The following is a 17,805-nucleotide window of genomic DNA, read 5'->3' as shown; positions in this document are numbered from 1 at the left end:
CGTAGAGGTCCATAAACCATCCACCGTACAAATATTCTCCACGCTTAAGGCTTGTGTGACTTCAACAATTTGTGCATGTGGGGGAGCAGGTATAGAATCATTTGCATTGTACCATGTCTGACATTCACTCTCTGCATATCTGACTAACTCCAAATGGTCCATATCTATACCTTTGAATATCTTATCATTCCTCGCTTTCCAAATATATAAAATTATCCAAGGATATGAGTCTCTGTTATAATTTATAAATAACATAGTCACTGGAAAAAATAGAATTAAAACCCCATCCAATGCATACATATTATTTTTGAAGATCAAACAAATGATAGTCTAATAGTTTTTTATTGAGTATATAATATTTATAGTCTTATATTTTATATTTTTTTTTGCGTCAAACAATTATTGTATTACTCAAATTTTAGATGGTGTCTCACTAATAAAATCGAAAGAAAACAACCAACAAATATAATATTTTGTGGAAAGATCTAACCCTCATAGCTAAGACATACACTGTAGATTTGTTTAGACGAGAACATATCTAATTGTGAAGTCTTGAAAATGTTCTTTTAGCTTTGCTACTTCCTTGAGCTTCGTGAACATATATACCATAGACTTGGAATTTTGAATTATCTCCTAGAAGTATGTACCGAAAGCTTGAACTATCGAATATGGGAGCATATATAAGCTTTATAGACTAGATAAGTGCTTCGATTTCTGAGTCTAGACGACACCGTCTCCGCCTTTGGTTTCTCATTTATAGTAATTGGATCTCCCTGATGATCCTTTCTAAACACAACCAAAACACTGCGTTTACTATGTCTTGATTGTTTTGGGGGTACACTACCCCCAAAGTCGGGTTAGCCTTTGTGATCCACTAAATAACTGAACTTTAACCAATTGCACTATTAAAATTATGAAAGAAGTCATTTCTCCTTCTTAAGAGTAGGACACCAACTTTCTTCTCCTGCCTAAGCGATTGTCCGACTCCTGGACCGGATTTTTTCCATGCCGCCGGTTAAAATGGAAAACTTCTTTTGTTTCAATATTTCAAAATATGGAAGCATCTGACCTAACACTAATGACGACCTATAAAAGGGTTTCACAAACCCTGGAACAAGGGATCGATTATTTAAAACTTTGACTACAGAGTTAGGCAGATATAACTAGGGTTAGTATACCTAAACGTTATAGTTCCAACTATATTGATATAAAAATACAATAATTTTGATATTTGACTCTTGTCCTTATATACTATTTGCTTCATGTTTCGTAGCATCATGAAGAACCCTACTTAAAGTTACCCTAATAGTTAGGCTCTAGAAGGAGGGGGTAGCCACGACTATGTGATGATGACAGAAAGTGAGCATATCGAGCAACCTTTGATCACCATGGTTGAAACCGAGTTACAAGCCAAGTTCACAGCCATACAAAAGAAGATCACTGAGATGCACACTGTTAGGGTATTTTTTTTCAAGTGATTCATGCTTAGCTTTACGGAATGATAGGAAGAAGGAGACAAGTTGTCGTAGTGGTTTCTCTTGCTTCAGTTGTTGATAAATCAAAAGATCATGCATTTATACTACCGCCATATGGGTATGAGTCAGTATATGTCGTCAATGTCTTGATAGCAGCATGAAAGATGGATCATAAGGCAGGAGATGCTTGTCTATAGTGACGACCGCATGGTCTGCCTGCTCTAGTTGATGGTTCCTGCTTCCAAAGATGTCTTCTGGGCTCTGAGTCATGGCACCATGAAATGTATTTGGATTTATAGTTGCATCCTTCATTAGGGATTGCCTACGTACCCCTCAGTTGGGGATCAACATGTTCCCGATCATGGCAAACCCTATATCCTTGCATAGTGGCCCACCCACGAAAAGATGCAAATGGTATACGATTAAAGCAGAAATAGGCCTACACAAATGATATATTATGGCTTTTACCACTTTTTGAGCCATAGTATAAGTCATCTTAGAATCTATATATTATGTTTCGAGTATATTTTAGAGTTTTTTCAGATCTATGTACGTTTTGGAGTATTGTGGAGATCATGTAGCCATTTGGAGCTTAAAGATAAGGAAACATGTAGCTGTGCAGAAAAACAAAAGTCATGGCCGAGATTTGAAGGAGTGTCGATCGACACTCTGTCCTGAGTGAAGATCGACACTGACACGAGTATGTGGGACGACTCTATTTCCAGAATCAAGTTTGGCCTAGAAGTTTCTACAAATTACAAGATTACACATGGACGTGTTTTGACCTATTTATATTGTTTTTGCAGCTATTGGTATACATGTCAATATGTATACCACTAATAATCTAAAATAAATATATATATATACATATAAAATTAAAAATAACACTCGACCGGTTGTGCGGATCAAGATCTAGTTTATATTGTTTTTGCAGCCATTGTTTAGCTAAGCTTTTTATTATTCTTACCGAGTTTTTGGAGAGAATATCACTGTTTATTGCAATGTTTGAGTACATCGGCAAAATTGCAGTGGTATAAGTAGACAAATTTTGGAAGAATTTTAATTTTCTAGTGTTGCTACAGAAAATTTTCTAACTATTTATTACTTAAAATGTAATTATTTATATAAATTGTGTTAAAAAGTTATATTGTATTGTTGAAAATGCATATACTGTTAGATTTTTTTTTTTTTTGTAGACTAGCTTTTTTTTTTTTTTTTGTCAGCAAACAAAACAGATTCATGTAGACTCTGCGAACCATTCCGGTAGCTCTGCATCCATATGGACGACAAACGACGGTTGCTTTCTTGCACTGCGTGCGAGACTGTCCGCCTTTGAGTTCTGTGTCCGTGGTATATGAATGATCTCTGAGCTGTTGAAACTCCTCTTTAAAACTTTTATGTCTTCCAAATAGCTTGCAAAGGCTGGCCACTCTTCTGGTTCCGACACCATCTTCACCAATTGAGCACTATCCGTTGCAAAAGTAACCCATGCTTGTCTAAGATTCCTCATACATTCCATTGCCCATATAAGGGCCTCTATCTCTGAGTGTAGTGGCGACTGACTCGCTCTCGTGTTCCTTGCTCCCATTAGTCCATCGTAGCCTTCCAGGGTACTATACCATCCTTGTCCTGAAAAACTATCCTCATTTTTCCAAGATCCGTCTGTAAAACACCATCTACCTGGTATACTCGTTATTATCGAAGATACATGAATTTGGGTGCGTTCCATGTCTTGAGCCTGAGAATTTTGTGCTTCCACCCAAAGTAACGATTCCGTTTCTGCCAGTTTGAGAGTATCTCTCGGGTCCATATCCAAATTGCTAAAAACTTTGTTGTTTCTACCTTTCCATATATACCAGAGAATCCAAGCAAATGAATGATCCTCCATTTCAGGAGAAACTCTCCAAAATAAATGATCCATATTGGTAAACAAAGATTGAGTGGGAAAAATATCTGGATTCATCGGGATCCGTGAAAGTGCCCAGACCTGAACTGTCGGTGGACATTCAAAAAACACATGATTAGCTGATTCCTCGGGAGCACCACATCGGTCACAAACAGTATCTCCTTGCATTCCTCTTGTAGACTAGCTTTTATTGGATTATTTTATTCGAGATGAAGTAATAATATTTTTTTTAATTTGACACAGGTCAACGATGATCTATTAAATTTTATTGCAAGAAATGAGGAAGGAATGAGAAAGGTGGATTATACATGCAACCCTTACCTAACTCCCAACGATATCTCAACCCCATTCATTCATAATCCATTAATTTATCTTATTTGTGAACGAGTGAATTAAACTTATTTCCACAAATATAAATAATCATCTCAACCCCATTCATTCATAATCCATTACTTTATCTTATTTGTGAACGAGTGAATTAAACTTATTTCACAAATATAAATATAATCAAATAGAATGAAGAGACAGATTTTTCCTTTTTGACAATTGTATATTTATTCTTACGTAAATAAACCAAGTAAACAATATTGAGAATATTTGCTCTTTTACATGTATGCATCGTCGGAATCACCTCATCTAACTTTATATTTCATGTGGAGCTATGGGAGCTAGCATTAAAGAGACGATTGCCAAACTTCAAGATCTCCTATATACCAAGAGAGCATAATCGGACCGCAGATGGTTAAGTCATAATTGCTCGTAATTTCTATCGTTTAATTTTTGTTAGTTGTTCTATTCCGGTCTGGCTTCCCAAACTATCTCAAACTTGAGTAATAGAATAGTTTATTAATGATTTAAAAAAAATCTTTTATATTTCATGTGGTAGACTTTTCTATTTAGAAAAAGTTCATAGGTGAACAATTTCAGTGGTCAAAACTAAAACATAAACGGTAGACTTTTCTATTTTGAAAAAGTTCATAGGTGAATAGTTTCAGTGGTCAAAACTAAAACATAAACGTGAACTATGAACTTTTAACCATGGGTAAGGGTGTAGTGGCCGGCGAGCTTTGGATTGCTAAGTAATTTGGGTTTGAAAGTACTGCATACCACTACATTTTATTATATAGACACATGAATATGTACCTATTGTATATAACCCATTTGAATACTTGAAAAAAAAAATTTATATGTATGATGCACCTCCACTTGAGGATTAGTCTTAACCTTTTTACAGATCTGTCATACTCAATGTTAATAAAAATCCACTAAAATTTTTATAAAAAAAATAATGTCAACAAGCATTTCAAGCTGAACGTTTTTGGTCTAGTTGAATAACCCGACAAAGAGGTTTCAAAATTAAATTATAAGAAAGAACTTTAATATTACTCTCTCTTTTTCAAAATGTATATTTTGAAAATTTTACACAAATTAGAAAAATATATTAAATTTTTATTATAATGTATTATTTTGTGATTAAATAATTCTTTCAATTTTTAGCCAATCAAAACTCAATAAACACAATTAATTTATTTGAAGCTTACAATTTACAAATAAATAATGCAGTAAGAATGTATCTTTTTGAAACATTTTTTTTCTAAAACGTGAATAATTTCGAAATGGAGGGAGTATATGCCACATACAAAACATTTTTAATATATATATATATATATATATTACCTAAACTTTATAATATTAAATTGATGAAATGTTGTATTTTTAATAAATGTAATGTAAGGAAATAATAATCTCTAGATATAGTGATATGTTTTATTTTTTACATAAAATATGGCTATGGAATATTATGTGCTAGTTCTAGTATAAGGTTGATGAAAGATTGGTAACTAACAAGCAATGAACTGATGTTATAGGACTTGCGCAGATTTCATATGATGGAAGCAAAACTGATATTAATCCAAAATATGATCTAATAAATGAAAGACGTAAGAAAAAGAAAAGAGAAAACAAAAACATTGAAACAAGTATTTTCTTATCTGATATTATGGATGTAAAATGAATAGATGTTGGTCCAAAGTACATGATAATCTAGTAAGTGTAAAGGGTGCACAATAATACATAACAAATAATAACCAAGCATGAAGAACATAAGAAAAAAAAGAAGAACATGAAAGGTTGGTTGCCTAAATCACCAAACCCTCTGTCAACGACCACTAATACAATTTAAATGGGTTTAACTAATTTTTCTTTACCCTCAACGACCACTAATACAATTTAAATGGGTTTAACTAATTTTTCTTTATCTAGCGGTCGTTCTTTTGTCATATATCTATTACTAATACAAATAATTTCTTAGAACGGACATAAACCGACCAAAAAAACGAAATATAATAATAGATCACATACAACGCGATCCTCTTGGCCATGACTCATGTCCTCATTTGACGTATTAGCCTTTAAGAAAATTTTATGTTCTTTCATCACGGAACGGACGCTAGGAATTTAAATGTCTTCTTCATAGCTTACCTAACTACTTCGACCACACAAAAAAAAGCTTACCTAACTACTATTTAAAACTTATTTCTTTCGTTGTCTAACAAATACATTAACATAAACCATTTATACAATCAAAATAGAAGAATTTTTAAAAAATCTACTTAAATAAAATTGTTGGACCATTTTATTTGATTTATAACTATTTTTTTGGTCGTATTTTATATTTCTCTAACTATATAAATACTTTACATAATTTAAATGAACTCATTTATTATTCTCCCATAATCAATTATATAATTATAGTAACAATAAATCCCTATGAATATATTACAAATTATTCAAACATGTTTACACATGTTGTTGTGATCATTGCCACATATATAGTTCTATTAATAGTATAAAATTTCCAATGGTTAGTTATGTTTAATATATGTTGTAATGGAAAATCCTCTAGTGTATAACAATTTTTTTTTCATTTTTACGTGAATTGGAAACTAAAAGCTTTAATGTCAACCATTCAACTATAAAACATTAATTTAATTAATTACATGCAATCAATTATTAAGATTTGATCTTACATTTTTATATATGAACTAAATGATTAATAGTATCATAAAAATATAAAATGGGTCTAAACGGATTGGAGATTTAAATGTAATTAGTAAAAAAATACTGGTTTAAATAGAACATGTTTATTTACTTTATAAATTCAAACATTGCATATGATACGTTTTATTGAATTTTCACAAATGTAAAATATCTTGCGCTTTAAATCGGTAGTTTAGGTTGTTTGGAAAAAAAATATAGGATAAATAATTAACTATTAATTATTTGAATAAACAATGTTCGAGTCATTAATTTTTTTTCTTTTGCATAATTTGGTTTATAAATAGCATTTTTAGGATATTTGGTTATTTAGAAATTAAACATAATTAATGTTTGTAAGTATATAACTTTTATTTTAAAAATTTAAGTACTCATTTGGTTCTCAGTTCGGTTTCTATTTTCGGTTCCAAATATATAGAATATGCTCAGTTACTATGAAAATCAGCTTAATTTTGTTTGTTTTTTCAGTTTGGTACGGTTCAGTGCACCCGGGTAAATTTACTCAAACCTATACATTATCTTATATAGAAATTATATAAGAAGAAATTATTTAATTTCAAAAATAAACATGTGCTTTCTAAGCGCGGATCAAAATCTAGTTGTAGTATTATTTCATTAGGCACAAAGAAATGTTTTCTAATTTTCCAAACAAGCTTACAATACATCCTAGTTATTGCAAGAACTGGCCCATATGCTATATATTTCAGATATTACTGAACTCAGGTGAAATAAGCCATAGCATCGTTTCTCGGATTACAATAACTTTCTCGAGAAAAAAACACTATGAAATACTTTAACACACACAGAAAAAATACTTTAAACACACAAGCATGTAACATATAATGCAAATACTGTTAGAGTAAGCTTTGTTAGAGTAAGCTTGAAAGAAGCTTGAGAGAGAAGCAATTCTAATCCTAGTTGAATTAAGATTATAAAGAGATAATGATGATGAGATTAGGAAATATCTATTTATGAGATTACTTATAGGATTAGGATTGTATGCATCTATAGATAAAGATGCCGAGATGATATATTGTGATTGTGAGAGAGATTTGAGATTGTGAGAGAGATTTGAGATTGTGAGAGGCTTAAGTTTTTGAGCTAGTTTTCTTAAGCAATAAAGAGATTGCTCTTGTTAACTTGTGAGTTCATAATCAAAGCTTTACGACAATATTGGGTATCAGAGCCAGGTTGATATTGTGGTCGCAAAGCCGAAGGATGGAGGTGGTTCATCGTCAATCAAGTGGCATGTTCTTACGTCAACTAACTATACCGTATGGGCCATGAGAATGAAAATTCTACTCAAAGTGCATATGGTATGGGAAGTTGTCGAAGCTGAGGTTCAAGACAATGAGAAGAGTAATATGGCTATGGCGCTCATATTTCAGTCGATACCAGAGGCACTGATATTACAAGTTGGAGAGTTCGACACCGCGAAGAAGGTATGGGATGCGATTCGAACCAGACATGTGGGAGCTGAGCGTGTCAAAGATGCAAGGTTACATACGTTAATGGCAGATTTTGATCGTCTTACGGTGAAAGAGACAGAGACAATTGACAAATTCGTTCGTAAAAACTATCAGAGATATTATCAAAATCAATGGCACTAGGAGAAGAGATCAAAGAAGCGAAGCTTGTTAAAAAGTTTCTTAAGTGTCTACCTCGCAAGAAGTACATACATATTGTGGCTTCTTTGGAACAAGTCCTAGACCTCAAAAACACAAGCTTTGAGGATATTATAGGACGTCTAAAAGCTTATGAGGAGCATGTCTACGAAGAAGAAGATAATCAAGAAGATCAAAGTAAGCTTATGTATGCAAACGGTGAACCTCAACAATACCAAACACACGACTACAACAACAATTATACAGGCAGAGGTCATGGAGGGCGGTTCTATAACAGAGGACGTGGTCGTGGTTGGTTCAATGGAGCAAGAGATGCATCAAGACTTACATGTTTTAGATGCGATAAAACAAGACATGTTGCATACGACTGTCCAGATTGGTTGCTTAAGCTACAAGAAACACAAGAAAATGACAACATGTCAACACAAGAGGCAGATGAATTGATGATGCATGAGATAGTATACCTAAATGAAGAAAAGATTGTACCAAACAACTATGAAAGAAGAGACGGTGATGACAACATCTGGTATCTTGATAACGGGGCTAGTAATCACATGAGTGGTGATCGTAGATATTTTGTTTCTGTCGATGATTCAGTTAGTGGAAAAGTAAGGTTTGGAGATGATTCCAGGATCGAAATCAAAAGGAAAGGATCAATCGAATTCATAGACAGAAACAGAGAGCCGAGAAAGATCACAGATGTTTACTTCATTCCCAACCTTAAGAGCAATATAAACAGTCTTGGACAAGCAACTCAAGCAGGATGCAACATAAGAATGAAGGGAGGGCATCTTATAATGCATGACCGTGATGGGAAACTTATTGCTAAAGCGGTAAGATAAAAAAAAAGATTATATAATGTGTGTATGGGGATCAAAGAGGACTTATCGCTTTTGTCTACAACAACAAGCGACTCAACCAAGTGGCATGCAAGATTGGGTCACATAAATCTGGAAACAATGAGGTATATGGTGCAACGAGAGCTGGTCATAGGGGTGCCGAAGTTTGACATCGAGAAGAAAGTGTATGGATCATGTCTATTGGGAAAGCAAGCAAGACAATTGTTTCCGTAGTCCACAATGTATAGAGCTACTAAGAAACTTTAGTTGATTCACGAAGACTTATGTGGTCCAGTCAACCCAAGTACAACGCATGAAACAAATATGTATTCGTGCTTATAGATGACTACTCGAGATACATGTGGACCATACTATGTAAAGAAAAAGGAGATGCGTTCAGAAGGTTTAAATTATTCAAGAGTCTAGTGGATCAAGAGACAGGAGAACATATTCAAACTCTCAGAACTGATCGTGGAAGAGAATTTATTTCACAAGAGTTCAACATGTTCTGCAATGACTCTGGAATTAAACGTCATCTTACTGCTCCGTATACACCACAGCAGAACGGAGTGGTGGAGAGACGTAATAGAACCTTAATGGAGATGGCCAGAAGCATTATGAAGCATATGTCGGTTCCTAACAGGCTGTGGGGAGAGGCTATCAAACATTCCACCTATCTTCTGAACAGAATAGCTACGCGAGCAATCAAAGATCGGACACCATACGAAGTCTATCATGGAAGAAAGCCTAACGCCGGTCATCTAAGAGTTTTTGGTTGCATAGGATATGCAAAGGTAGATTCCAAACTACTGAAAAAGTTAGATGATAGACTCGAATGCTAGTCCATCTTGGGACAGAACCAGGATCCAAAGCATACCGTTTGTTTGCTGAAGAAGCTGGAGAACGGTTGTTGATGTGTGTAGACAACGAACCGTATGATTTTGACGAGGCAAAAGAATGCAAAGAGTGGATACGAGCATGCGAAGATGGGATATATTCCATTACCAAACTCGAGTGTTGGACTCTAGTAGATTTACCACAGGGAGTAAAGCCAATAAGCTTGAAGTGGATATTTAAGCTTAAAAGGAACTCCGACGGAAGCATCAACAAGTACAAGGCCTGACTTGTGGCTAAGGGTTATGTACCTCAATATGGAGTTGATTACGATGAGGTGTTTTCTCATGTTGCGAGAATAGAAACGATTCAATTGCTGATCAGTCTTGCAGCTTCTCATAGTTGGGAGATACATCATCTAGATGTTAAAACTGATTTTTTGCATGGTGAGTTGAAAGAGACCCTGTACGTTACGCAACTTGAAGGGTTGGAGATAGGAGGACACGAAGGCAAGGTATACAGATTAAAGAAGGCTTTCTATAGTTTAAAACAAGCACCAAGAGCTTGGAATGATAAGCTAAACAAAATCATGTTCGAGAAAACTTCATTCGCTGCCTAAAGGAGCCATCTGTTTATCACAAAACCGTGAGTGGGAATCTCCTTATCATCGCAATCTATGTAGATGATTTGTTTATTACAGGGACAAGCATGAAGACCATAGACGAGTTCAAGAGGGAGATGGGAAGAAATTTTGAGATGAGTGACTTGGGTAAACTATCTTATTATCTTGGGATCGAAGTTTGTCAACATGACAAGGGAATAACTCTTAATCAGCATCGATACGCTTTAAAGATATTAGAGGAAACGGGTATGAAGGATAGTAATCCAGTGCAGATACCAGTGGATGCTGGTCTTAAATTGGCAAAATCGGAGCAGGAGAGAGAGATTGAAGCAACAAGTTACAGAAAGACAATGGATTGTTTTCGATATTTGCTTCACACGAGAACTGATCTATCATACTGTGTGGGAGTCCTAAGCAGATACACGCAAAGTCCTGAAGAATCACATGGCGTGGCGTTGAAGCAATGTTTTAGGTATTTAAAGGGAAGTGCATCGTATGGCCTGGCGTTTGAACGATCAGTTTCACACACAAGGAAACTAATTGGCTACAGCGACAACAGTTACAACGTAGACCAGATGATGGAAGGAGTACGACATGTCACATATTCTACCTTGGCAAAAGCCCTATAACTTGGTGCTCTCAAAAGCAAGATACGGTCGCGTTGTCTTCATGTGAAGCCGAGTTCATGGCAGGGATTGAAGCGGCGAGACAGGCGATTTGGCTCCAAGATTTGTTTGCGAAGATTATGGGTATTTCGAGTGAAAAAGTGGTGATACGGATCGATAACCAGTCAGCTATAGCTCTCACGAGAAACCCGGTGTTTCATGGTCGAAGCAAGCATATACACACATTGTATCATTTCATTAGAGAGTGTGCTGAGAAAGGCTATCAAAGTCGAACATGTTCCTGGTAATGAACAAAAAGCGGAAATTCTGACGAAAGCTCTTGCGAGAATCAAATACAGAGAGATGAGGGAACTCATCAGAGTTCATGATGTGAAGAAAAAATACTTCAAATTTAGAGGGGAGACTGTTGGAATAAGCTTGAAAGAAGCTTGAGAGAGAAGCAATTATAATCCTAGTTGAATTAAGATTATAAAGAGATAATGATGATGAGATTAGGAAATATATATTTATGAGATTACTTATAGGATTAGGATTGTATGCATCTATATATAAATGCCGAATGATATATTGTGATTGTGAGAGGCTTAAGTTTTTGAGCTAGTTTTCTTAAGCAATAAAGAGATTGTTCTTGTTAACTTGTGAGTTCTTATTCAAAGCTTTACGACAACTAATATCATATTTTAAAAACATTTATCTCGATGACAAAAAAAAAAAAAACATTTATCTCGATCATTTTGGACTTAAACATCAAAAAATATTTGGGAAGTGTTTCCTAGTGTCCATGTGACCTTGATCGTTTCGTTTCTCTTTGTAGCATGTCTATGTACTCCATAAAAACCAATTCTGGACAGTTTTGAATATTTATTGAAAATTCAAATATCAAGAGAATTAACAAATTTTTTAATACATTGTTAACTATAGTACTTTTGTTGCCTTTGAATATCTTTTTTTTTTTGGAAAATTGGAAATATGGAACAAAAAAACAAGTAGATTGTCCATTTGCCAATATGAATTATAAGTTATCTCAATGCAATAATTTTTTCTGTAAACCCAATTAAACCCCTAATCTAATCTTTTAAACTTTTTTGTTAATTAATTATTTAAAAAAAAAATTTTTTGTTAATTTAATTATTAAAAAAATAAATAAATAAAAAAAAGAAATACAAAAGGGGAAAAAATGACAAAGCCCGACGAACCCTAATTGTTGCCTTCTCCTTTGGCGATAGAGAGAAAAGACGATTTGAAGTGCTCCAAAAGGGGATCTCGCCGTCGCCGGTGTCCTTCTGGCCGGTAATACACCGCCGGTGTTCTTCTTCTTCTCAATTGAAGTCTCAGAGACCTCGTCTCACTTCGCGACTCGTTTTCAAGTAAGTCGCTGAAGACCACTGAAGCTCGTACCTCGCCGATAACTGAACACGTGCCTCACCACTCTGCTCTTACTCTCTCAGCCATAGTTTCAAGCAAACCAATCGATTTTCCTCAGGTTTGTTTATGAATTTTTTGCATGTCTTTGTATCTTTTACTTGAGTCTTTTTAAGAGCGATTTTGACTGTCATAGGTTTCGATTTTTGTTTCTGTGAATTATTTAGGCTTCAATCTTATCAAAGTTTCCCTCTTTTTTGAGTTTTGGTTAAATTGTTTTTGTGGGAACCGATCTCTTGTAGCTGTTGTTTTATCTTGTGACTTGTATTATGATGCATTTGTTTTATGAATATTGACTGTAGTGATTGTGTTTCTTTCATTGTTCACAGGTATGACGATTGATCAGTTGCCTAAATGCTTATTCAAAGACGGAACTGAAACACAAGTTGAGAAGGTTAACAACAGTTGTCGAACTTCCATACTTGAGAAGGTGGAGAAGTACTGTCCAGACGAGTACAAAGAAGTGTCGGAGGATCCGCTATTTGCTCAGGTTGTGGCCATATATGTACACAAGATTCAGTTTTCGGCAAGAGCGATCCACACCTTCGTTTGTAAGCAGCTTCTGACCGCAAAGCGTTATGAGTTGTGGTTCCATTATGCTAGGAGGCCTCTCAGATTTTCAATGCAAGAATTCTATGCGATCACAGGTCTGAAATACAAAGATGAGCCTGACTTGGAGATTGATGACTGGGAATATGATGGAGGGTTTTGGAGTAAGTTGCTAAGGAGATAAAAAAATATTTTGGTACAGCAAATCAGGAAGGTGCATGTGAAGTTGGGTAATACTTGGTCTCGTGTTCATAGGCTGAGGTTGGTGTATTTGTGTGTAATTGCTGGTATTCTTATGGCGAAGGATGAGAAGGTGTGGATCCCACACAAGTACGTCAAGCTGGTGATGGATTTCTAGAAGATGAGGAAATATCCATGGAGTCTTCACTCTTTTGATATGCTGGTGAGTTCCATTATCAAAGCTAGGGATAAAGTGAAGACGTAAAACAGTTATGTCGTAGATGGATTCTCGTATGCACTTCAGATTTGGTTGATGGAGGCTGTTCCAGACATTGAGTCTCTTTTAGGTCAGAAACTGAGAGAAGGCGTAACTACCATGAGGTTCTGGAATTGGAAAGGATCAGCTAAGATTTTCTATGAGGATATTATTAGCATAGAGTCTAATTTTGCATCCACCGTAAGTTCTGTTTCCTTTAATTGATGTTATTGATGTCCATAGTTCTTAAATTGTTGTGTCTTTAACCTTTTTTTAAATTGTTTATTTTTTGTAGGGAGATGTGTTTCCATGCATTTCTACATCTGGAAATTTCAAAGACGTGATTACTGATGCTGAGTTTGCTCGACCCTCTGAGATGAAGGATGAAAGAGTCGATCTAATCATTGACATGCAGCGAAATAAGTATGACTGGAGTAAGCATGTTTGGGCTTATAAGGAAACAATAAAACCATTTCAGTACAGTTCTGAGGAAGATGGTTTAGATGAAGAAGTGGCTGTAGAGACAAGTGATACTGAAATTGAAGACGGAATAGAAAGCACCCGTGTGTCTCCTGCTAAGAAGAGGAAGAACAGGTTTCGGGATACTGGTGCCGAGTCAAGGAAGAAGAGGTTACTTTGCCAAAGATCAACCGATAAATATAGAGATCTTGAAGAGGAAATGAAGTCCTAAATCAAGAGTATGTTTAACTCTTCTTTTACTGCCTTAAGGCTCGAGGTACGCGAGTTTATTGAAGACCGCTTTATCAAATTAGAGGAGAAGATCCTTTCATCTCAGACTCAGGGTGGTGCGCCTGCTAATACTCAGACTCGTGGTGCTGATCCGTTTTGGACTCCTTCTGCTGCTACTGCTAATGCTCCGGCTCCCACTGAAGCACCTCCTTCGGTTTCTGCTCGTGCTCCTGCTCCTACTCCAGCTTCTACCAAAGCTTCTGCTTCGGTTTCTACTCGTGGTCTTGCTCCTTCTCGCAGTGCAGCTTCTGCTCCTTCTCGCAGTCGAGCTTCTGCGACTGCTCACACTGGTGGTCCTGCGAATACTGCGAAGACAAGGTCTCAGACAAAGGTAAACAAGAAGTAGATCATTTTTCATGTCTTCGGTTGCTGTTCTTTTTCATGTCCTCGGTTGATGTTCTTGCGGTTTGTAATATTATTGTAAGGATGTTGTTGTCTTTGATGTGTGTAATATTTATGTAAGGATGATGTTTTGGATCATGTGTGTAATATTATTGTAAGGATGGATGTCTTGCTTTGTAAAATATTTCTTTAAAAATTATTAATGTCATGTTTTGTGTTTTATAACCAGGATGCAGAATTGTCTGATGTGTTTGGCAGCTTATTTAGCACCTGAGATGTCAATGTAGGGACCCAAGAGCATTTACAGAAGACAATGGGCAACCTTACACAAGAGTCAAATGTTGACGTTTTTGATCCATCTTAAGACAAGCAGTCCGAAGAACCTTCTGCTTTCACTACGCCAATGACTTCTTTTCGGCCAGAGATCTTCAAAACACCATTCTTGATTGATAGTGATGATCTAGAAGTCCGTTGCAAAGCCAAAGACTACGAATTGGTTTTCCTTCCAGAAGAGAAATGGGCCAAACTAATTGAATGGACCTTCAATCCCACGTAAGTTGTATTTGAATTGTTTTACTTATTTTTCTCAAATCTACCTCATAAACATCATCACACCAATGCTTTCTCTTTACAGAGTACTTCAGATTGGGCCATCTACATTTGATGCAGAATTAGCTTGGCGGATAATTGGGCCTAATATTTGGTTGAAGAACTTTGTGAGTTTAGCTCAGAATTATTTTGCAGATTGAATTTTGTTGTTGGTTCTCATTCCTAAACAAAATTGTATTGTCTTTTTCAGGACATGGACGCCATGATGTATTTGTTTCGGGAAAAAACCTCATTGCGTCGGTTGAGGCCAGACCGAGTCGCATTTATGAACTGTATGTTCAGTAATCAGATCATCACGGCCTATGGCAAGTTTGATGGAAACAGGAGAGGGTACAAAATCGACGACAATTTTCTCGAGTATGGAAGAGGTGAGCTTCCATATCATGGAAGCACATGTTCAGTATGGAGCGTTGATGTCGATCGTCTCTACATCCCTATCTGTGTTAACCAAATCCACTGGATCTCTATTTGCGTCAATCTTGTGAACCGGACAGTTGATGTCTTCGATTGTGGGGGTAAGAAGAACAACAGGGTCGTGGAAGCTTTTGCCGTCCTCATTCCACGAATCGTCAAAGCTGTCCAGTCGCCAGAGAGGAAGAAAGATTTCAATGTGAAACAGTATACTGTTTCATATGTCCCCATGCGCGGCCTAAACATGAGTGGTAATGATTCTGGTGCTTATTCGTTGAAGTTCATAGAGTGCCATCTACTTGGCTTAGATTTCTCTTTGGTGAATGACGAGAGCATTAAAGAAGCCCGACACAAGATAGCGTATGATCTTTGGGAAGAAGCAAATGATGAGGTCTTGCAGTATCAGATGTCCACATTTAAGCCTCCAAAGCGTGCTCCGGTGAAACCTGTTGACCTCGATTGAGTTTATGATGTTTTTGCTTGATGCTCTTAGATTTCTAGTTTGTTTTATCTTTGGGTTTAAGACATGGTTATTTGATTCTTACATTACTCTTATTGTTATGGAATTATTGCTTTGCTACTATTTTACTGTTTTATGAATTACTTTTAGGAAATAAATCACATAGGGTGTATACCCTAAACCCTAAATTAGCTATGATTCATACCCTAGAACCTAAAGTAACTATGATTCATACCCTAAACCCTAAATTAGCTATGATTCATACCCTAAAACCTAAATTAACTATGATTCATACCCTAAACCCTAAATTAGCTTGGATTCATATCATTTTAAAATAGATAGGGTTCAAATACAATACCCTAAATCACATCAAGAATGAATAAGAATTTTTTGTTTAAAAATTTAGAATTAAGTATATTAACATGACTATTTTATAGATTATTAAGTTATAGTTATAGAAATTAGTATTTTCAAATTTTGTCTACTATAGTTCTCAGATGTCGATTTTAGTGTATTAGGGTGTAGTATTTTAGCAGCCAATATAAGGGTTATAGAGTATAACCGTTTATGGTTTATACCCACTAGGCCCACCCGAAAGTTCTTAAAACCCGACCCTAAACCCGGATCCACACACCCCCAAACACGTGATTTTCTTTTCATTTGTCGAAACTTAAGAAAATAAAGCTGAGAGAAAATGGGATTAGGGTTCTTTGTCTGCAAATCCTGTGAATCTCGAAACGAAATCACAATGACCAGTTCGTCGATTTCTCCTGCTCATTTTCCTCGAATCTCTAATCATGGTGTGCCTACAAGATGTTGGTGTGGCGAGGGTATAACCACTTTTGGTTCATCGATGGTGAAGAATAGGTATCGACGATTCCAGAGATGCCAAATCGCAAGAGATGTAAATCCATGTTTCGATTTCGTGTTGCAGTTAAAACCATACTGACTGATTTTTGGTTTCTTTTGCGATAGAGAAAAACTGAGAATCATCTATTTAAATGGATTGATGAAGCTTTGATTGACGAGATACGGATGGTAGATGCAAAACATGAGAGAGTTACTCAAGAGATTACGAAGTTTGAAGAAAGGGTTATGGAAAAAGTGAAGTTCGAGATTGTTAGAGTTGAAGTTGAGATGTCAGAAAAGCTCAAAGAGAAGGTGGACTTGGAGATTACTAGAGTTGCACAGGAGATGAAACAGAAGCTAAAGATTGTGACGGTGGCTATGGTTGTTGTGGGAGCAATCGTAGGAATATGAACTTCTCTTACTGTCTGAGCAAGTTCCAGTGATTGGTTGCTTGTTGTCTGAGTTTGATGGGTTCAAAATAGCTTAAGTTTGCATTATTGTTTTCATTATGATCGACTATAATACACTTGATGGCTTCTTGTTTACTTTCGGTTGCTGACTATTATCAGCTTCAGTTCACAATCTAATACTTATCGTTTGTTTTCTGTTGTTTCAAAGCTAGTAGCTCAGTTTATTGCTTCAGTTCACAATCTTCTTGTCTGAGTTTATTGGGTACGAAAGAGATTAATGTTGCAGTAAATTGCAGTAAAAATACAAGAGAGATAACAAGATGTCTAATATCCATAACGAAGAACAATAAAATCCAAAACCAAGCAAAACAAGTAAATCAAGTAACCAACACTATAATGAAAAACAAGCTAATCAAAACCAAGAAAATCCAAAACAACGAACTGGCTGAATAGCTCTGTCACATGTAGCTCTGTTATGATTCTCTTCGCCACATCAACTGCATCTGCACCTCTTTTTTTCTTGAGCTCCTTGCGATGAACGGAGTTTGTCTTCAACCATCTCGTATATGCGCTTTCTTCTCCT

General features: G+C 35.8%; 1 protein-coding gene across 1 annotated transcript; it reads left to right on the top strand.

The window, feature by feature from the left end:
• The first annotated feature begins 7,751 nt into the window (after positions 1-7,751).
• LOC106412685 lies at positions 7,752-8,905 on the top strand. The gene is made up of 2 exons (XM_013853595.2): positions 7,752-8,007; positions 8,049-8,905. Exons 1-2 carry the CDS (start codon positions 7,752-7,754, stop codon positions 8,903-8,905), a joined length of 1,113 nt encoding a protein of 370 aa, XP_013709049.2.
• The last annotated feature ends 8,900 nt before the right edge of the window (positions 8,906-17,805 follow it).

This window comes from Brassica napus, chromosome C8, assembly GCF_020379485.1.
Source record: "Brassica napus cultivar Da-Ae chromosome C8, Da-Ae, whole genome shotgun sequence".
Classification (NCBI taxonomy): Eukaryota; Viridiplantae; Streptophyta; class Magnoliopsida; order Brassicales; family Brassicaceae; genus Brassica; species Brassica napus.
This window is presented reverse-complemented; position numbering and strand designations above follow the sequence as displayed.